This window comes from Syngnathoides biaculeatus, chromosome 18 (assembly GCF_019802595.1).
Source record: "Syngnathoides biaculeatus isolate LvHL_M chromosome 18, ASM1980259v1, whole genome shotgun sequence".
Taxonomy (NCBI): Eukaryota; Metazoa; Chordata; class Actinopteri; order Syngnathiformes; family Syngnathidae; genus Syngnathoides; species Syngnathoides biaculeatus.
Genome location: NC_084657.1, coordinates 1703267 through 1726426, shown reverse-complemented (window position 1 = coordinate 1726426; position 23160 = coordinate 1703267). Strand labels below are relative to the sequence as shown.

The 23160-nt window shown below is 42.1% G+C and overlaps 1 protein-coding gene across 7 annotated transcripts in view; it reads left to right on the top strand.

The window, feature by feature from the left end:
- sptbn4a (spectrin, beta, non-erythrocytic 4a) overlaps positions 1-21678 on the top strand; it is a 62025-nt gene extending 40347 nt beyond the window's left edge. For 5 of the 7 annotated variants that reach the window (XM_061803366.1, XM_061803367.1, XM_061803368.1 and 2 more), the window contains 10 exons: positions 135-376; positions 1593-1731; positions 1855-1939; positions 2138-2349; positions 3599-4920; positions 8420-8480; positions 8562-8830; positions 12871-13041; positions 13197-13242; positions 17876-21678. In XM_061803366.1, the coding sequence (XP_061659350.1) occupies positions 135-376; positions 1593-1731; positions 1855-1939; positions 2138-2349; positions 3599-4920; positions 8420-8480; positions 8562-8830; positions 12871-13041; positions 13197-13242; positions 17876-18172 (2844 nt within the window). In that variant the 3' untranslated portion in view covers positions 18173-21678. Of the gene's footprint in view, positions 1-134; positions 377-1592; positions 1732-1854; positions 1940-2137; positions 2350-3598; positions 4921-8419; positions 8481-8561; positions 8831-12870; positions 13042-13196; positions 13243-16137; positions 16438-17875 lie in introns of those variants that run through there. The other 2 variants (XM_061803369.1, XM_061803373.1) reach the window with 2 other exon arrangements.
- Positions 21679-23160: the final 1482 nt, after the last annotated feature.

Genomic DNA, 23160 nt, shown 5'->3' with positions numbered 1-23160 from the left:
CTATGTGATCATACGGATTGTTTTGTGGGTGGGTGCAAGTCTTATATCTAATTATTTTACAGTATTAATCGTTAATTGGTTTACGACTACTACTTACTTACTTGGTGAAATAATTGCATCCTATCTTGGTTCAGGTACGACAGCTGCAGGAGAATGCTGCACAGCTGCGGACTATTTATGCTGGTGAGAAGGCTGAGGCCATTCTGGCAAAAGAGCATGAAGTAATGGACGCTTGGAAGCAGCTGTTGAGCTCTTGTGAGGCCAGCCGTGTTCAGGTCACTTCAGTGACTGACAAAGTGCAATTCTTCTCAGTGGTGCGCGAAAATCTTATGTGGATGGAAGGCATTATGGGCCAGATTGGATGGGACGAACCCAGGTAAAATGGACTTTTTTTGTGGGCATATTAGTATTGTAGTCATGAGACTGACTTAAGTTTTCCATCCTTCCCCAATGTGGAAAACATCTGCATTTAAAAAAAAAAACCTGTAATTCATACCTATTTAACAAGTTGAAGTCAATTGCTATCTTTTGCTGATCTTTGATCATACAGTAGCTCACTCTAGATGAGGTCTTGGTCATTTTTCCCATTGGTGAGTGACGTTTGGATGACCAAAGGTCGTGAGACTGGTGTGAGGACCAGATAAAACCAATTGGTCTGAGACCAAAGTGATGTGTTTCCAAATTAATTTTGGTACAATGCAGTTGATGACGTACAAGACATGTCTCTTGTTCTGTATATACTGTACAGCAGGGGTGCTCAATGTGTCAATTGCCATCGACCAGTCGCACATAATGGTGCGTTCTAGCAAGTTGTCCTCCTATTTATGGTCTCGTTTGCTTTCTCCACGGCACTCGCAGCGATGCCCCCCGGTAGATCACGAGAGAGCTTGAAAAGTAGATCTTGGGGTAAAAAAAAAGTTTGGAAACCCCTGCTGTACAGTATTGTACTGTATGTGGTAAGCATATTGTCTGATAAAAGCATCCTTTTTTCATGATAGAAAAGAAATATTGCAACATGAGTTTTTTTCTGCTTTATTTTAGATTGATATATTGTGCAGTCAATTTCATTTTTATCAGGCTAACCCAAAAATGAGTTTAGCTCTATGCTGCGTTTATTGGTACTGAGCTCTTTAATTCATACAGGAAGCCTTTTTGGCATTTTCATTGATCTGATCAATAAAATTCAACAGTATGTGCATTTTTTTTTTTTCATTTTGATGTCTTGGAGTTTTCATGCCATTAAAAGAAGCAAACAAATTCAAACACATCAAGTGAAGGCTTAAGAGAATACGAACCAGATGTAAAATAGCGTTAATCTCAAAATCTTTTCATTCGAGCTGAGTTGGCAAGACTCTTGAGTAACCACTACATCTTAATTATTCAGTCGAACGAAAAATGGAATTTGAGGTGCATGCCTTAGTGCACAAAACATCATCAGTTAGGGTATGGAATGATAAGGATGGCTGTCCGCGAAAGAACTCACTCCCCTTAAAACACATTGGCTGAACTATCACGACAAAAGCTCAAGTACTCAGATGGATTGCTTTTTCTCGTCTGTAATTCTAAATAATACATCATCTTTCGTATTTCAGGGATTTGACAGCATTGGAGGTCATGATGAAACAGCACCAGGAGCTAAAAGCCAAAATAGATGGCCGCAGCAAAACCATCCAGCAGTGTGCAGATCTCGGCAAGATCCTGATAGCTGCTGGCAACCCTGCATCAGAGGAGGTCAGGCAAACAAAACAATGAATTACTTCCAATTCGAAATTATTCATAAAAACACAAGCAACACAAGTTCTTCATGCACTCAATCCGATTTTTAATCAATATATTTGGGGATAATGGTTGCAGATTAAAGAGAAACTGGATAGCCTTCTGGCCAAGCAGAAGGATCTTGTCGAGAAATGGGACAAACACCAAGAAAGGTTACAGCGCAGTGAGTTGCTTGCTATTGACAAAAAGTACTGTAATGTGAAATAAATTAACCCTATTAACCTTGAAGTTAATGTGACACTAGTCTGAAAACAATATGTGGAACTATACTATGATATTACACACGTGCAAATTTACTGTGCCACATGCGTTGTAATACGGCGCGATGGTAAATAGATTCATGGGAAGCTGTTTTCTTCAGAACACGAGAGGTTCCAGTTTGCCCAGGAGACAATAAGGGCAGAAGCCTGGCTGAAGGCCAAGGAACCTCCGATCATCTCCAAGCAGCCAGAGGGCGGACAGACCCAGGCCCAAACTGATGAGGTTGAGCAGCTCATCCTTCGCCATGAAGCCTTCCGCAAGGCTGCTGTAACCTGGAAAGAACGCTTCAGCTCTCTCCGCCAGCTTTCCGCAGTAAGATAGACTTTTGCTAAATGTTGAATTAGTTTGATTCCACAGGAAAAAACAATCTTGGGGAATCGGAGTTGCTCAGCAGGCATGGATCTGTATCAGTGATTCTAAAACTTGGTACGGGTACACCTAGAGGTACACGGGCTCCCTCTAGAGCAGTGATTTTCAAACAGGGGGGCCCGACATCATGACGGGGGGGGGGGGGGGGACGCATTGTTATCCCCCCCCCCCCAACTTGACAATTTTTTTTCTCGTTTGCAATATTCAGCACTATCACATGGCAGGTGCGGCGTAGAAAAAGTTAATTTCCAAAAATGGGGGCATGCTCCAAAAAGTTTGAAAACCACTGTGCTAGAGATACGCCCCCCCAAAAAATTTTGCAAGCAGCTGTCAAACCGGTTAGATGTCAAACTTACACCAGGTAACACACTCATTTTGACCTATGTTATGCATAACACAGTTTTAAAAAAAAAAAAAAAAAAAAGGATTTTGATAGGCAACCTTTAACTTTTATACAAAGTACATTTTAATTGACTCATTTTAATTTGTGCAGCAGGGTAGAGCAGCTCACAGTTCTGAGGACAGGGACGCCTGTGTGGAGTTTGCATGTTCTCCCCGTGCCTGCGTGGGTTTTCTCCAGGCACTCCGGTTTCCTCCCACATCCCAAAAACATGCAACATTAATTGGACACTCTAAATTGCCTCTAGGTGTGATTGTGAGTGTGACTGTTGTCTGTCTTTATGTGCCCTGCCATTGGTTGGCAACCAGTTCAGGGTGTACCCTCCCTCCTGCCCGTTGACAGCTGGGATAGGCTCCAGCATTCCTCCAACCCTTCTGAGGATAAGCGGCTCAGTAAATGGAGAGGATGAATTTTTTTTTAATTCCATCGCTGTTGTTTGGTTTTTCCAATATTCAAAAACAGCGTTTATGCTCGAACTCCTACAGTGCCTTACAACAATATTCCATATACATTGCTGATTGTGAATAAAACATCAGCATGATTTTTGCATTTCCACAAAAAGTTTCAGAACCACTGGTCTATACGGGTCTATCTTTTTGCATCATTATGGCCTTAAAAGCTGTTGCATGAACCATGACCACCACTCTTGACACCTTCTTTCATTGTTTGGTTGCCAAAAAACGAATCAGCAAATATTGCAAATAATTTTCTATAACTTCATTGCATATATCCTTCTTTTGTGTTGTGTTCTCCATAGTAAGCCTTATCGTAGTTATTTCAAATCGTTTTCAGGCTGAGAAGAAAAAAGAGGAAGACAAAAAGATGCCACTCTCCAGTCGAAGGATGTTCCCATTATCTTGTCTGACTCCGAGTGGTCCCTCGTTCAGTTCAAACCCAACTTTTATGAGGCAGATGGTACATGCCCAAATAGAACCCACACACTCAGAGACCAGCGTGGAACAAGCTGCCGCCCCTGCAGCCCACAGATTGTCTTCATCGCTCGCCAGCTACAATCCAGTCATAAATGGATCAGGGTATCACGGGCTGGAGCAGCACTGTAGTGGAAAGTCGGTGAGCCCCTCATATCTCGGAATGAACCACCAGGCCATTGGAGGTGGAAGTGACTCTGCTTTTTCCGCCCTGAATTCCCACTCTGGAGGACAGGACACCTCGACATATCTGGGGATAAACAATCAAACAACTGATAGCGCTGAGAGCTCTGGTTATTTTGGACTGTCAATGGGTTGCGTGGGCGGTTCTGGCTATGTGATGCAAAGCCACCCGGGCAGTGGCAGGTTGGGAAGTTCGGGTAACCTGGCTCAGGAGCAGAGCAGTAATGTAATGGGAAACTCTGTGTTTCTCCAGCAGCAGAATACGGGAAGTTCGGCATATTTGACACAACATAATATGGGAAGTTCCGGTTACTCGACACAACCTCAAAACATGGGTAATTCAGGATATTTGGGACATCAGCCCAATTTAGGGAGTTCAGGATATTTGGCTCCACAGCCAAATTTGGGGAGTTCTGGATACCTAGCTCAAAATTATCATGGCAGTGGAGGAATGGGTAGTTCAGGCTATCTCGCACAAAATCATTACAGCAGCGGAAGTCTTGGCAGTTCGGGTTACCTGGCGCCAAGTGGTGGCATCATGGACCCCAAAATGGCTTATGCTTGGCAACACTTGAAAGCTGACTTCATGCAGCCTGCAATCAATCACATTCACAAGGCTGTAAACCCCCTCCTCGAGGCCAGTAGAGTACAGCGGGAACAGTATGGTGATATCCCGATGGCGGATATGACGGGGCCGGAGTCAGGACTGGACCTCCTCCACGGCCGCCTCCAGAGGGATCCCCGGGGCAGCCGCTCAGACCCTCAGATGGACCACCTGAGACGAGAGCGGGAGTACAAACTGGGCAGACAAACCTCCAGCGAACAAGAGATCCAAGCCCGGCTGAACGAGCTTCCAATGATTGTGCGTCAGGAGCGCTATCGGAGACGCCTGGAAAGGCAGTCTTCCAGTGAACAGGAGGGGAGCGGCAAGCAGAGACTGCAACGACAGGACTCCAGTGACCTGGAGGGCTCTGTTAAAGATGGCTCTGACAAACGCTCAGGGTAAGTGATCTGGTGACAGTTGGGGTGCATATATATGGCAAAAACACCCTAGAAAAATGGCAAAATGATTGATTGGCTTTTTGCTTTAAAGTTTCGGATACATCCAACCATTTTCTTCACTCCTTATCCTACTGCAGCCGTGGGTATGCTGGAGCCTATCTGACCTGTGTGTGTGTGTGTGTGTGTGTGTGTATTAAATGTATGGCATTACTGTTGAAAATGTGTCTTTTGGGGATAAAATAAAATCTGAAAATTCCCAGGGTTCTGCCACAATGTGACGTCACTCACTTCTGTTAATTTTTTTTTAGGACAGTCTGATTGTGCCTTTCAACATCGTTCATTGTCAATGTGTCATTGGATGAAATACTGTAGATCAGTGATTCCCAAACAGTGTGCCGTGGGAAGTTATCCAATTTTATGTAATGGCTAAAAAAAAAAAAAAAAAAAAACTTTATTCCAAGAAATAATGTATCTTTATTCATCTATTTATGCCAGTGAGGCACAATGACAGACAGAACAAAAAAAAAAATCCTCTTCTATTAGATGGCAGGAAGTACACACAGTAATTAATCGATCCATTTTGGTGACATTTACTTTTGTTGGTGTGCCGTGGGATTTTTCAATTTTAAAATATGTGCCTTGGATCTACAAAGGTTGGAAATGACTGCTGTAGATGTCACTCATTGTCAGAGCACTGTGAAGATATCATTGTCAAAATACTGTTTTAGCAGTACGCTTCAGCTCCCTTTACATTTTTACTGGACCAAATTTGCTTGGCGAATCATTTATGTTCTTTTTGTTTTTTTATGTTTTAATCCAAACACTGAAACAGTGTTTATGACCAATTATAAACTGTTTCTTTTCTCCCACAGTTGTCAAAAATTCTGTGAAAAGTTTTCGCTATCAGGTTTGATGATTCCATAGAAATGCGTAACTTACTCAACAATAAGCAATATGGCTTTGAAGCAGTGATCAATAACACAAGCCCTGATTGAATTGATAGACGAGACCACAAATCCCACAGATAATATAAATATTTTGTTGGAGTCTTCATTAATCTAAGGCAGTCCGGTGGATCAGCTGTAAAGCATTGGCCTCACAGTTCTGAAGTCCCGGGTTCAATCCCGGACCCGCCTTTGTGGAGTTTGCATGTTCTCCCCATTCCTGGGTGGATTTTTTTTCCATGCACTCCGGTTTCCTCCCACATCCCAAAAACATGCAACATTAATTGGACACTCCAAATTGCCCCTAGGTGTGATTTTGAATGCGACTGTTGTCTGTCTCGATGTGCCCTGTGATTGGCTGCCAACTAGTTCAGGTTGTACCCTGCCTCCTGCCCGTCGACAGCTGGGACAGGCTCCAGCACTCCTGCGACCCTCGTGAGGGTAAGCGGCTAAGAAAATAAATGGATGGATGCGTGGATATTCATTAATCTAAAGCAAGCATTTGATGCAGTAAACCATAAAATATTAATCATTAAATCCGAACAATATGTGGACATTGTGTGTGGGGTGCCACAAGGATTGGTGGTGGGTCTGAAACTGTTTATCATGTACATCAATGACTTTTGCAATTCATTACAATTTCCCAAGTTTATATTATTTGCAGAAATACATCTTTAATGCAGGTGAAAATTGAAAGAAAATGTTGGGTAATATTCAGAATTCATTAAAATCAAAAACGAGTCTGATTCTGATTCCGAAGTGTCGAGAACAGGGGTCTCAAACTCAATTCCCGTTGATGCCGCTGGAGGCTGAGGCTTAGGCTGGTCATGTGCGGGCAATTAAAATTTGAAATGTTTAAAAAATCTAATCTTCTCAAATGTCTTTTGTTTTTTTTAGCACAAAATAAGAGCAACAAGAATGGTAGTGTAAATAAGTTGTGTGCAAAACTACTAATAAAACTTCATAATACACAACACGGATCTGACTTATTTAGAAAAGCATATTAGGAAGGGCGTGGGGAGTGCGGCACACTGGGAAAAACAGGATAGCACATCTGCCTCACAGTTCTGAGGACTCACGTTCAAATCCGGCCTCCCCTGTGTGGAGTTTGCATGCTCGAGGTACTGGGTATTCCGGCCTTCCCCTACGTCATCAAAACATGCATGGTAGCTAAATTGAAGACTCTAAAATGCTCATGGGCGTGAATGTGAGTACAAATGCTCGTTTGTTTATCTGGGCCCTGCGATTGGCCGGCGAGCAGTTTATGCTATATCCCGCCTCTCGCCCAGAGTCAGCCACGCACGCCACCCTTGTGAGGATAAGTGGTATGGAATACAGATGGATGGAAGTCAGGAGGGGATCGGCAATTGTATTGATTATATTTACATGTACATGTCAATGGATAGAAAGTCATGATACTGTACATAGAAAGAAGGGTTTTCCTGATTTTTGGACTCTTTTTCGGGGGGTACACATGAGAGCGTATTATACACACGAATTTACGGCTCAACCGTCAACAATATGCTTGTGAAATTATGTATTTCATTTGAAGCCATAATCACAAGGTCATAACAAAAAAGGCATATTTAAAACTTTATTTTTCTGTTATTTGAGATATAAGTTGATAATCAAGAGGGAGGTACAAGGAAAAAAAAGAGGGTGCTAAAGAAATGAGGTGGACCAATAGAGGAATTGGTGGCACGGTGGAATACATTGGCCTCACGGTTCTGAGGTCCCGAGTTCGATCCCAGACTCGCCTGTGTGGAGTTTGCATGTTCTCCCTGTGCCTGCGTGGTTTCCTCCCACATCCCAAAAACATCCCACATTAATTGGACACTCTCAATTGCCCCTAGGTGTGATTGTGAGTGTGACTGTTGTCTGTCTCTATGTGCCTGCGATTGGCCGACAACCAGTTCGGGATGTACCCTGGCTCCTGCCCAATGACATCTGGGCTAAGCTCCAGCACTCCAGTGACCCTCGTGAGGATAAGCGGTTAGAAAATGTATGTACTGTATTTCATCACCTACAAACAGGCAATGTATCCATGACCCTTGTGAGGATAAGCGGCAAAGAAGATGGATGGCTGGATTTATGAATCAGTTATACCACTGCTTCAGTTACAATATGTCAATGTGTCTCGGGACAGCTATAATTTACACAGGATATATATTTTTGTATTTTGTTTATGGAATACTTGAAATTTCATTGAGAACAGAAAACCGAACATTGTTAGTAGTTATTCTCTTTAGCACCACGTACACTATACGTAACAGCAGCTCTGTTCTTGTCAAGCACTGAGACTGCACGTGCCGAGGCCTGAACACCATAATAAAGCCCTCCATTTTCAGAGACTACCATTTGCAGGGATTTCAAGGAAAATCATAATGGTTTTGTGTTTGCATTTCACATTCGAAAAGGCAATTGTCAAAAAAAAAACAAATGTCTATATCACATTGTTTTTAATCAGTTTTCAGTGGAACATGGTCTTTTACTAACAGACCAGATTTCACTTTTAACTCTTCACGGGTGATTCTTTTTGTCCTCTAACAATGCAGGGAAAAGAGATCTACTATGGCGGAGATTGTAGAACAAGTCCAGGAGAGAGAAGCAGCCCATGTAAGTTATCTCTCACAGTGAACCAGAATGGTGCAACTTACATCATGCATCTGTGCCATTTTCTCAAATCTGCTTCATTAGGCCAGAGGAGAGCCGTATCGGCCTCCAAGCAGCCTCTCAGCTCCAGTGACACGTTTTGATGGTCGTCCTCGTGCTCGAGATCGACCCAAACCGAGGAGGAGACCCCGCCCAAAAGAGCCTGAGGAAACTCGCCGCTCTCGATCAGCTCCAGCCACTGGTGCTCCGACAACGCCCCAGCCACCGTCGCACACAGCACAGAATGAAGGATTCCTATATCGCAAAAGGGCCACCAGCTCTGACCTTGAAGCTCAACAGAGGAGCCCCACCAGGTATGAACTGCAGTTGTTCAAGTCACAGTGATTTGTGGCCAGGCTCAAAGTGAGGAACTGCGACATTTTGAATGTTACAAAAAGGAAAAATTAAACTCTACTTCATCAAGCGCCGGGGTCGGCAACCCAGGCTCCGGAGGCGCATGCGTGGCTTGGGATGATAATTTGTGTCCAAGTGAAGTGCTATCTGTGTATCATGTCTTCTTATTAAGATATATACACGTCATCTTTAAGCCCCAGCTGTGTGGAAAACAGTAATCCCTAATTTTTCCACGGTTAATGGGGACCAGAACCCCCCCCAAAATGTGAAAAAGACCCGCCCCACACACACACGCCAGGAATTTTAGCGTCTGTGTATCTGGGTACCAGAATGATTAAAATACGTAAGCAGTATTTATACTTGACATATTTGAGACTAAGATTACAACAGTACACATATTTACTTAAATACTTAAGAATAAAACCTTTGTTAATCTTTCCTGCAACAGTCACCTGACCGTGGTCTGTTGACGGAGGGGAGATGCCTTAGTAGCGGGAACAATAATGGTACGAAGCACCGGTTTGCTGCTCGGAAGGCTTTCTTAGAACCTTTAAGCACTCAGCATCAATCTGTCCTCTCTTTAGCACGACTCCTCCCCGATCGCCCTTGCTAAATTGGTAAACTGTACACATGAGCAACTGCGCGCGTTGCGTTTCTATCCCTTCTCACTCTCACTGCTCCACACGCAGTCCCATCTCACGCTCTCTCACACAGACACAAACACACATGCATTATGGCGGAGGAAAAGCTCGTAGAGCAGGAGTGTCAAACTCATTTTTCTCGCAGGCCACATTGTAGTTCGGGTTTCCCTCAGAGGGTCGTTATGACTGTGGAACAAAAAGATTTAATCATCTCATCGTATTTACGTCATCAATTTATGAACTAGTTTTGGAATCTGAAAACACGGGTAATGTGTTTTTCAACTATTCACATTTGGTAACGCAAAACTGCTTGTAATATCTCAACTTTATCATTTATCAGGGTTCGCACGCGGCCCTAAAAGTCGCTAAAAACCCCTAAATTTTCGAAGGTGCATTTAGGGGCCCTTAAAAGTCCTTAAAATCCGCGAAAACCGGTCAAGCCCCTAAAAAGGCCTTTAAAAAAATCACAAGGAGGACCTCTACCGCCAAAATTCTCCCAAAAAAATTAATCTTTTATTTAAAAAAAAAAATAGCGGTCCGTCTGGCGTCCAAATCAGCCGGATATTGTCAACGGAAGTCACCGTGAGTAGGCATTTCACTTGGTCTTCGTTACGACGTAGCGTAGTTCTTTCATCGATCCGACTTGTATCACGGGGAAGTGCATTTTTCAAGAAGCTTGGGTTGAAAGTAAGGAGTTCGGGAGCTGGGTTCGTCGAGATCCAAAAGATCGGCACATGTTTTACTGCCATCTGTAAGCAAGCAGAGTTACCAGCTTGAAAAGATGGCCGTCAAAGCGCTGGAGTCGCACCGGAAAAACAGGAGACACGCTGATTTGGCGAAGACTCTCTCATCTTCCGTTGGTATGAATCTGTTTCTAAAATATCAAGATAGTGAAGCATCAACTTCAGGCAGTGGTACTAGCACTGCATGCGCACTAGGGATCGCAAAAAAACACTTACTTTCATAACCGTTTTTAACCGAACAGGTCTAGCAAAAAAAAAAAAAAATGATTAACCGGTTTTAAAACCGGTACCATTGTGGTGTTTACATAATTCACCCGCGGTACCTCGAGTTGGGGTGCGGGTGGGTTCCGCACGGACTGTTTTTGTTGTTGCTCTTCCGGAGTGACGAGTTCATAGAGTTATGCGAGTAGTGTTTTGATGTCTGCCAATAGAACAAGTTTACTCCCATACTTTGGAGCGTTTCCTCGATGCCATGTTTGATGTTTCTTTGATTTAACTCAATGTTCTTTTGAGTCCAACTTTACTCTAACAGTGAAACTTGAAAAAAGTGGAAATGATGTTGAAAAAATAGCACAATGTGGAGTACCGGAACCGGAAGAAATGATTGGAAATTTTAACCGATTTCGAAAGTCCGATTACGGTTTCGGTTTTAAAAAACCTGGGTTCTGAGCGAATATCATTTAAAAAAAAAAAAAACGGTTATAACCTGTTATTTGTAACCGATTGCGATCCCTAATGCGCACCTACAGTTGTCCAGCCAGAAGTCAGGCTTTATGAACGTACACGAAGACGGACTCGTTAAAGGCAGAGATCGTGTGGACTTTAAAAGAGATATGCAGCCATTACAGTTACAAATCTTGTGAAAATAATTCAAAAGTGTTTGCAGTCACGTTCCCAGACAGTGACATTGCTAAAAACTACCACTGTGGGGAAAGGAAGACTTTGTACCTGGCTACATTTGTCATCGCTGCCCACTTTTCATCTCTACTGCCTCAAAACCAAAAAAGCCAGAATAGAGACTGACATATCAACGCTTATTGAGAAGGCTGACAGGCTGTGTGAGGAGGCAGAAGAAAAGAGGAATCTGAGGTTTATCACCGAGGCCGATGCACTCAGAGGCAGAGCAAAGGACGAGAGAGCCTCTTTGGCACCTGTGCAGCAACAAATAGAGGAGGCACTGGGATGGCTCAAGGAGCTCGACTCGTAGGGGTGCTGAGACAGACATCAGTAGAAGACATTTGTGTATGTAGTTGCAATTGTAGTTGGAACCTGTTTTTCTGTAGACTGTTACGTGAAGACGTTGACAATGGTCATATCGATGAGAACTACCACAAGGGGCGACAGGTGATCACTGTCACAGGTACGGAGGTACTGGAACATTTGATGAACCAAGAACGGTGGATGGCACCATTGGGTGAGTCTTTTTTCCCTACTCTTGATTTCCCACGATGGCCCTAAATTTTGTGCGTGTCGGCCCCTAAGAATGCCCCTAAAAAGTCCTGAATTTTTTTGGGTCAGACTGAGTCAGAACAAATGATATATGACTTTTTGAAATTTTTGGGACAGATTTTTACAAGAATCATGGAAATTGACACTCTAGATTTGGCTTTGCGGGGCACATAAAATCATGTGGTGGGCCAGATCTGTCCTCCGGGCCTTGAGTCTGACACCTGTGGCATAGAGGCTTTAAGTTTACTCACCTGCAGCATTGGCACCTGTGTCGTAAAGGCTTTACGTTTACTCACCTCCAGCATTGACACCTGATGATCATAAATTGCTTCCTTGAAGAGGTATGCGTAGGTGTCATCTTCCAAAAAAAGGCATGCTTCATCCATGTTAAAAACCTGCTTCCCGCTATCTCTCACTGATGAGGTGAGGAAACTCTTCCTCCACATAACGATGAACACCACCACCAGAGGAACGTTTCTGGGCTGTATCTTTTTTGTTAATTTTTCAAACCAGCCTTTGTTGGTGAAAGAGCATCGTCCTCGAGGGGGCAAATCACAATGCAGGGTCCAACAAGGAGAAAAGTGCCCTGCCTGGAGCCCTGGAGGACATCCCAGTAGGTAACAAACACAAAGTGGTGGATTCCTCCCACTGGATCCCCACAAGGACAAAAGTTCCCATGGAGTTACCACCTCTTGGGTGCCACAGAGGAAGCTTTCACTGGGGCACAATGCTGAAGTGGTATCGTAACTGTATAATCAAAAAATGTTATCGCTTAAATAGAAAAAGTTATCACAAACACAACATTAAAATGGAGTACATGTGCGGGACGGTCAAAGCGTGGACGAGACAATGTGCACAACAAGGAAATGGGTGGAACAAGGGAAGTTGCTGTGTGAGGCTTCAATGATGCGCAATCCATCAGCCACTCATGCTCTCACCGCTCCCAATGTTATTGGTCACCTGAAGCAAACAAAATAAAATGGATGAACTGAATATTATATGGTGAGATATCATTAATTTTCAAAGGGAAATGCACTGGACGATTTTAGCAATGTTCAAACCACTCAAATATAGTCAGTAATCATTTACATGTTGACCATAAGTGAATATTATTGATATCAATGGGTCGTTCTTTGCCTCTGACCTGTGTTTTCTGATTGTTTCCAGCAAATCCTGGGTGAATGTCTATTGTGTGCTGAAAGAGGGCAAGCTGACGTTCTACAAGGACGCCAGGAACCACAACACAACATACAATGGAGAGCCAGCTGTTGACCTTTCTAACTGTTCTTTTGATCCTTCAATGGGATATAAGAAAAAGAAGAACGTCTTCATTCTTCAGTAAGATCAATTACAAAATGGTGATTGTGTCTTTTTCTGTACAATTTCATACTGTATATTGTAAATAATTAACCAGAAATTTTTTGAAGGTCATTTTACTCTAAAGCCTCCCACAGAATGACAAATTGATCAGCACTGTTTTTTTTCCCTCTCAGAGTCAACGATGGAAATAACTTATTAGTATTCCATGCAAAAGATGAGGTAAGTGCATTTAACAAATTGTACGACAACAGAGTTGCATGGGAAGGCTGAAATAGAATGATTGTTTTTCAAGATTCTAATACACATTTACTATATAATACTATCAATCTCTCTCTGTCTCTCTCTGTCTCTCTCTCTCTCTCTCTCTCTCTCTCTCTCTATATATATATATATATATATATATATATATATATATATATATATATACATGTTTGAGGCAGTGTTAAAACACGAATACATTAGTAATAACTCTATACAAATGAGTGTAAAATAATGAACTTTACCTTCAAGTACTGTACACTGTATCTCCAAATCAGATCAGTCAGTCAGGTGGTGGATTAACATCCATTCATCCATCCATTTTCTTAGCCACTTATCCTCACGAGGGTCAGGGGAGTGCTGGAGCCTATCCCAGCTGTCGACGGGCAGGAGGCGGGGTACACCCTGAACTGTTTGCCAGCCAATCGCAGGGCACGTCGAGGCAAACAGTTGCACTCACAATCACACCGAGGTTCAATTTAGAGTGTCCAATGTTGCGTGTTTTTGGGATGTGGGAGGAAGCTGCAGTGCTCGGAGAAAACCCACGCAGGCACGGGGAGAACATGTAAACACCACACGGGCAGGTCTGCGATTGAACCCAAGACCTCAGAACTGTGAGGCCAACGCTTTCCAGGTACTCCACCGTGTCGCCTGGATTAACATTATTTTGTTAATTTGATTTTATTGGATAAAAGCAGAATTTGAAATAAAAATGCACTTAAATTCATATATAAAACTTGACAAACTTAAAAATGTTACATTCAGCATTTTTAACGCATGTACTGTAGATTTTCAGAATATCTCAAATGCTGTACTGTAAAATGAAACCTTCAAACCCAATTGCCATCTATTTTGTAATGCACGTGGACTCAAATTTCATGGCATATTTTCCTCGTAAAATGTCAATCATATCTTCGTCAGACTCATGCCATCATGACACTCTTATTAACTGTCCATATAATGTTTTCAGTAATATTCGAGCACCCTAAAGTAATGTAGCGATGATTAACTTTGAACATTGTAAAAATCTGCCTGGACAAAAATGTGTCTATCAAACAAGCAACTCCATAGCTAATTTGGTTCAGTGCCTTGTGAGGGCCGAGTTAAAGTGCCACTGACATCCCTATATACATTTTAAACTAGATATTGTTACGAAAACTACATATAATATTATTCACTTCAATGTCTATACGAGAAAAAAAATGAGCGGAGAGCCTGTCATTCATGCGAAAAGTTGCAGAAGTCTCACTCCACATCCAAATAGTAGCTACAGTGAAGAAAAGAAGTATTTGAACACCCTGCTATATTGCAAGTTCTCCCACTTAGAAATCATGGAGTGGTCATCGTCGGTGCATGTCCACTGTGAGAGAGATAATCTAAAAAGAAAAATCCAGAAATCACAATCTATGATTTTTTAATGATTTATTTGTGTGATACAGCTGCAAAGAAGTATTTGAACGCCAGTCTATCAGCTCGAATTCTGACCCTCAAAGACCTGTTAGTCTGCCTTTAAAAGTCCACCTCCACTCCATGTATTTTCCTGAATCAGATGCACCTCTGTGAGGTCGTTAGCTGCATAAAGACACCTGTCCATCCCATACAATCAGTAAGACTCAAACTTGTAACATGGCCAAGACCAAGGAGCTGTTCTAAGACACGAGAGACAAAATCGTACAACTCCACATGGCTGGAAAGGGCTACGGAGAAATTGCCAAGCAGCTTGGTAAAAAAAAAGGTCCACTGCTGGAACAATCATTAGAAAATGGAAGAAGCTAAACATGACGATCAATCTCAATCAGAGTGGAGCCCCTTGCGAGATATCACCTCGTGGGGTCTCAGTGATCCTTAGAAAGGTGAGGAATCAGCCAAGGACTACACGACAGGACTTGGTCAATGACCTGAAAAGAGCTGGGACCACCGTTTCCAAGGTGACTGTTGGTAATACACTAAGATGTCAGGGTTTGAAATCATGCATGGCACGGTCGGCTCACTTGCTTAAAACAGCACATGTCAATTTTGCCAATGACCATTTGGATGATACAGAGGAGTCACGGGAAAAAGGTTTGTGGTCAGATGAGACCAAAATGGAACTTTTTGGTAATATTTCCACTCACCGTGTTTGGAGGAAGACCAATGATAAGTTCCATTCCAAGAACACCATCCCTACTGTGAAGCACGGGGGTGGTAGAATCATGCTTTGGGGGTGTTTTTCTGCACATGGGACAGGACAACTGCACTGTGTAAAGGAGAGGATGACCGCGGCCATGTATTGTGAGATTTTGGGGAACAACCTCTTTCCCTCAGTCAGAGCATTGAAGATGGATCGTGGCTGGGCCTTTCAACATGACAATGACCCGAAGCGCACAGCCAGTAAAACCAAGGAGAGGCTCTGTAAGAAGCATATCAAGGTTCTGGCGTGGCCGAGCCAGTCTCCATAAACCCAATAGAAAATCTTTGGAGGGAGCTCAAACTCCGTGTTTATCAGTGACTTCCCCGAAACCTGTCTGATCTAAAGAAGATCTGTGTGGAGCAGTGGGCCAAAATCCCTCCTGCACTGTGTGCAAACCTGGTGAACAACTACAGGAAACATTTCTTCTCTGTAATTGCAAACAAAGACTACTGTACCAAATATTAACATTGTTTTTCTCAGGTGTTCAAAAACGTATTTGCAGCTGTATCACACAAATAAATCATGTAAAAGAATCATACATTGTGATTTCTGGATTTTTCTTTTTAGATGATCTCTCTCACAGTGGACATGCACCTACAATGCAAATTTCAGACCCCTCCGTGATTTCTAAGTGGGAGAATATAGCAGGGTGTTCAAATACTTATTGCCTGCCACGTCATTTGCAGATGTCACACTGGGACAGTCGCCATTGAGAAGACGCTGTGCCACCTGCTCTGGGAGACGAACAAAAAATATTTTAGGACTTTTCCAACGCCCCTTCTGACACAGAAGCTCTTTTCGAAGAAGAGAACATCTCACAATCGAGTGAAGTCACCAGGGCAATATTACCCTATTGTTTCGTGCCACATTTAGATGATATGTGGATCACTTCTAACTAACAACAGATTCCCCGACAGACGGACAAGGAACCCGATAAAATGTTAAAAATGACTGGCCCATAATTGTTTGATTTCCTAACTCTTTTACAAGTCTTGTGTGTGTAGCGTACTCAGGAGGACCCATGCCAGGCAAACTCAGGAGGTCAGGGGTGCCTAGACACCGGTGGCCTCTGGGGCTCCTTTCTCCTTCCCGCCGGATCCACCTCAGTATCGAGGATAATGCTTGCGAACAACAACAACGCTGGCCCGTGCACATCAACACATTTATCACCCCTGACTTACGTACTTTATGATGTTACTATGACGCGTATCTTTTCTTACGTTCTGAGAGAAGGATTATGTCATTGGACGCGGACAGAGCTTTTTGTTCATCCTGCTGCTCTCGGACAAGTTGTCCCAGTTTGTGTTACACGCTACTAAATTGTCATTGTACTTCTATTTTATAGTTTTGTGTTGTATTGTATTGTGTGTGTGATTAAATTGTCTTAAATGCAATACAAGTGTTTTGTTATATTTTGCTGGTTTGACCAAGGGTATTTATTCTAAATTCACACGTAACATATGCTATAAACCGTGAGACAAATGAGTCCCCCACAACTATTATTTTTGTTTAATAGCTCCATAAACACCTACCTGTCATTTAGAACCCACAAAGCTCTCGTCCTTTGCACCTGTGCAATACATTTTTCACGACGAACCGGGTGTTTTGGAAAATTGTGAAGAGTGAATTCATCCTCCCAAGTGTTTTGAGCAAAATCCAGCATTACGACGAGCCGGCATTTTGGCTAACACGAAACAAACAAGTAATTTTTCACCGTTACAATAAGTATTAACCAATATAAACACTTGACGTGAAACCGCTACCGTAAAAAATGTCACTTCCTTGTTCTTCTCCAACACAAATGCCTCAAGAGCATTTTCACGGTGGGAGATGCAAAAATCCATATATGACAACATCATGACATCTTCTTTTTCGACATGTGGTGAAAAAACGGATGAGTCCATTCCAGCTGCCCTTTTTTTTTTTTTTTTTTCTTTAATTAAAAACATACTAAAAATCACTCTTTACGTGTCGGTAGCACTTTAAGGTTACGCCGCTCACATTTTATATGTGGTTCCTCCTAGCACTATAGTATTGTACAAACACAAAAGGATTCTATTGTCTACATTATATTAGCCCTCTTTGCCTGAGTAGTACTCTTCTGTGAGGGCGGATACGCTTTTGGAGTTAATCCTTTATGTTCTTAATAAGCAGAAGCCTCGTGAGATATGCTCAAAACTCTCGAGATATGTGGAAGTCTTGCAAGATATGCCATACCTACAAGATTTTTGGGAGGCTTGCGTCACCTGAGAATTTTGGTTGTATTACAATTGGACAAAGTTTAGCAATTCCACTGCCCTGTAAAAAAAAATGGCAGATGCCGCTTGGATCGCTTTTGTCAGCCATGTTATTCTGCTTAAAAAAAAATAGTATAAAAACAGAGTGATCACTGCATCAAGGCTGTGTATTGTTGGTCTCCTGCAGGATGATCTGAAGGCTTGGACTTCAAACATCACCACCTGTATAGCTGAGCACGAGGCCATGGTCAAGTGGGACAAGCCGGGCACATCAGGGATGGACCCTGACCGTTCCGAGAGGAAGGAGAGGTCTGAGGGCGATGCTGATGCCAGGTCAGAGAGATCGGAGTTAGTCGGCGAGGAGAGATCTGAGAAGGAGAGGTCAGAGAAAGGAGACGGCTCTGACAAGTTAGACACATCGGAAATTGCTGACAAGCTGGAGGGTGGGGCGGGGGGCTCCAGCGCATCTGGAAAGAGCAAATGAAGAGCCTGCTTATGTTTCTGTTTTTATTGACTGACAACTGTTGGTTGTATGAATGGGAAGCATGTTTGCAGAGAGCCTCAGTCACAGAGCTGGAAAACAACGAGATTACCATCCAATGAAAAAAAAAGACTATTGTAACTCATCTCCCAGCCACCCCCCCCCCCCCTTTACCCAAAGCGATGCGTCAGCACTTGCATTGGGCCACCTGCGTGTGGGGATTGTCATTGTTTCATCTCCAGGATTCCTCTTTCTATGTTTCAGTGACTGATGATATCATGTCTGTCTCTCCGTCTGTCTGGACACACCGGAAAAGAGGTGAATGAAATGTTCACGCTAATTAAAAACGTTTGAAGCAATATACTTTTTTTTAAGTTATTCTCTCTTGCAGTGAGAGATGAAAGCAAATTAAAGATGAAGTCGTTGCAAATGGGATGAATTTACATGATTTCTCATCCACACGGTTACCCCAGTCTTTGCACCTTAGCTATTTAAAACACAAAATCTTGTATTCCCACAACATGGTAATCATAGATTATGTTATAACAATGAAATGCTGGTGTTACCCACTGAGCTTTTTTTTTTTTTTTTGGGACGTCCTTAAATATACATTATTTTTTGATCCATGTCAAACAAAAAGGAGCTTACAATGAAATACCCACAGTAACACAATTTGTCATAAAGCCTTTGTACACAACATCTGATGTCACTGCATGAGATTTAATAGTCTCCTAGTGCACTTGTTTTTTTTACGTTCTAGAAATCATTTTGGGAAATTGCAATAATTTAGCGCGATGAAACATTCTGCAATCATAGAGTTGTCTTCCATTCACAGTTATAAGAGTCTCCTCCTTGACCTGTTATGATGAGAAGTGGCCCTGTAGACCCCCCCCCCGTCACACACACACACACTTTTGTTTGTTCTACACCCTTTAAATGAATTACCCCCAGAATTTAAAATGATGTCTGAAGAATTGTAAAAACCTGACGTGAGAGAAAAGCCCTCTGTACTGTTGCGTCTTTTATTTTGAAGTCCAGATTGTGGAATACCAACAGCGAGTTCAAATGCAAATCTGTTCTAAGTCATACAATGTATATACCTAACTTTGTATGTATATCAATAAACCCTAAGCGCTAATAAAACAGTACACTGAAGTGTAATGGGTAAAAGTAAAACATTTGTATTAATCCACTTAAGTCAAATAAAAACATTACATGTAAAGGAAAATATGCAAAGTAAAAATCACGAATGTTTTACATAGCATATATAAGTACACCAATATCTAGTTGTATGAGCCACTTTTACCAGGGAAGAGCAACAGGAAATACTTAAAATATGCTTGTATTTTTATATTCCTATGTTGCCTATATTGGCCCCCAGCCCAAATAAGACCATCTAGCTGACTGAACAGTCAGTGTGTTTGTGAGAGATGTGTTCAGTGTCTGTATTATCAACATTTGTAAATCGAGAAATTCCCGGTGGTGAGCACAGAGTTCTGTGAGATTAACAAACGTACTGTTTCTTGGCTGTGCGTTCATTCTTTCACGTGTTCGAGAACACGAGAAGATAAATGTGAAAATCAGTGGCCGTTTTGACACAACATGCATAAATCGCTGAAAAGAAGTCAGCCGCTCTGCAGTGACAGCTGGAGGCATTGTGTAAATGTCCAAAATGAAGCGTTCCATTGAATCGTCGTTGCACCTTGAATATACATAGAGAAATTCAAAGCAGTCTTCCTTTCTTTGTAAACACCAAAAGATACTTTCCAATTCCAATTCACTAGTACAGTATTGGGTTATCCCCACCAGGAATGTAGTGACAATGTGCTGTGTCCTTCTGCAGCCTTCCAATTATTCCGACGAGAGTAGACGAGCTTCTGTATTTTACCATGTGAATGTCATTTTCCTGTCACTCTTTTAACATTAAGTGCCATGTCACACAGTTTGATGAAAGAGCACTCAAGAAGAACTGAAATTAAACCTGTCATTGCAATACATTGTTTTTGTTTTTACAAGACCTGATTTTTATCGATGACGCGGGAGCTACAATACTTACATGTGGATGTCATTGTTCCGGTCTGATATGTTTGCTCTCCATCACTTTTATGAAGCACGCCAGGGACTTCTTTTTTTTTTTTTCTTTCCCCGTCCACCATGTTATGAGCAACACAACAACAAGAGACAGCACAAACTGTGACTGATTAAAAAAAAAAAAACAAAAATGCAAACATTGTTTTCTTCATTGATGGTCTTAAAGTGTGTATGTCTTTGTTACTTTACATTCAAACCTGCTGCTAAGACATGAATAAACCTCCAAACTTGCTGATGCTAACCTGACATTGAATTCATGTGGACGCTGTATGATCTGCTATTCTGCTCGCATATGCACATTCGAACAAATAGGAGATTGTGATTCTGAGAGCCTTTCCTACTCAAAACTTTACTGTAGACCAGAGGTTTAAAACTACAGTATGTCACAGCGGCTCTGCCCTCAGAGAGCCCAAAATCGCTGGGGTTACACCCCCACCCCAACCCGCCCATGGTTTGTAGTTTAAGTACTTGTTTTGGTTGACTGTCAGAAGCAGAGAACGGTGATTGAATTCCTTGTTTTGTTCGAGAAACCAACACTAAACATTTTCAAAAAGTGGCAAAACGTGTATGGGGAAACTCCAAAAGGCTCTGCTAGAGTCAAAAAGGTGGTGTCCAGGATCAAAGCAAAGGACAAAAAGCCCAATTTAAGGTGACCTATGTGATCTTCGGTGGTCAATCGTGGGAATAGCACTGAGGAAATCATAGATGATGTCACTGAATTTCTGGTAGTAAGCCATGGAAGTGCTGCAGAAACAGAGAAATAGCAAGTTTTTGCAAAGCTTTATCCCAAATAGCTACCCAGTCAACTCACAAATGTGCACGAGGAGGACACTTTTGGAGCTTGTTCTTGGAGCTTTCCGAGTGTTACAAAGGTGTTCAAACTTTTCTCAGTAGCCTAATGTAGCTTCCTCATTTTGCAACCTTTTGGTTCCACTTCCAAAGCAAGAAACTCAATCATAGCTCTCTGGTTGGTTTCTGGGAAGCATCCAACAATGTAATTTCCAGAATGGCTGACAGGAAAAGGACAGACTTAAACTTAAAAAAAAAAAAAAGTATTTAAACTACGAGCTGTGAAAATTTCACTTATTAACAGGTCGCATTCAGTTGTTTTGATTGCCCCTCGTAACATAACGAGGTCAGTTACCTGTCAGAGAAATTCCGGGACTGGCGTCATAAAAGATACACGCATTTGAAACATGCAACTGCAAAGTATGAATTTTCCCTGAAAATGCGGCCGAACGATCAGCCAGAGATGCTGTTGCGTTTGCTTAAATCAGTTAAGAGATCAGGTGGGCGTTGTAACACACGACAGACAACCCGTGACTTCTTTGTTTCTTTCCAATAAGAAGGTCCCTTCTCATGATGCCCCGAGCATCCCATAGTTCCTGGGCGAGAAGAACATCGCTGTGCTGGAGCAACTTCCCCCCACTTGCCCGACCTTGTGCACCTTTATGTGGTTGGGGGGGGGGGAGGAACAGTGATAAATTATCAGACATGTACCAGTTATATTATTACATTATTGCACAAATCCTGCACAACTTGATGTATGCTTCAAGAATGTACGTCAACATTATGATTTGTTTATTCAATTGAATTTAATTGGAATTAACACTCTGTCGAAATATTAAATATGGTGATGTATAAAATCAGTGCATCCCTTCCCTTTGCCACTGTCTTCTTTCTTCTCTGAAGGTTCTCCAGGCATGACCATGAAAAAAAAAACAAACAAATATTTACTGCATAAAAGCGCTTTCATGGAAGGTTAGGGCACCTCGATGGATTCCAGGAAATCATTGTTAAATTATACGTCACAGAAGAGATAAAAGAATGGCGCGTGGATGACACCCATGAGTACAATGTTGAGTGAATATCTTTCAAGATTGCGAGTCAACGACTTGCAGAGACCTTTGCAGGAGCAGGTGGTCAAAATTTAAAGGGGGGCCACAAGGAACAAAAAGTTTGAAAGGCCTTAGCATAGCATAGCATTGCAGGCTAGTCATCATAACGGAATAAGAAAAGAAGGAGACCAGAAATTGCAGTTTCTTGCAAGGTGCACGTCATGTGTTCATTGGAATGATAACAAACCCACCAATGAGTCATTTGTGCGCAAATTACACCTGTTTTGTGGTCATATACAGTATTAGCGTTTCGTGTGCATAACATAACTATATTGTGCCCCAAATATAATTCCGATGCCATACCTGGAGTCGTGTACATGTTAGTGGATTTATTTTCTACAACTCTATTCAAAAGTGTGGAACTTTATTTAATCCTAACAAAAAAAAAAACATTTTTTTGCAACACTTACATTAGATTTTCAAGGGTATCAAGGGCAAAAGGGTACCAAAGTCCCCCTCACACCACATGTGGGGGACGGTATTTAACCAAGTCCAATTTCTGCTCATATAAATAAAATGTAAAAAATAAAATACAAATTGTAGGATCAAAGTGTCACGAATAATGGGGGACAGTAATTTTGATTGTTCACTTGCAATCGTGACAGCATTGGGTGTCCATCACAGCAAAATTTAGGCTTGCAATTTTTCATCGTATTCTACAATATATCCAGAGAGATAATCTAGATACGGTTCTCCAACCGATGGAAATACCGATGTCAAGAGTCTGCGACCAAACTTAATCCTATGTGATGATTTTTGTCAGACCCTAAGAATAACAACTTTTCATTTCTGGGTTTGTGTTCTCTTTTAAGAGTATTTTGAACAATAATGAGTGCAAATGGTTGTGTGTTTCTATGTGCCCTGCAATTAGTTGGCAACCAGTTCAGGGTGTATCCGGCTCCTCCCCTTAAGATAGCGAGGATAGGCGCCAGTGCTCCCGTGACCCTTGTGAGGATAAGCGGCTCAGAAATGGGCTAGATCAGCGGTCGGCAACCTTTGACA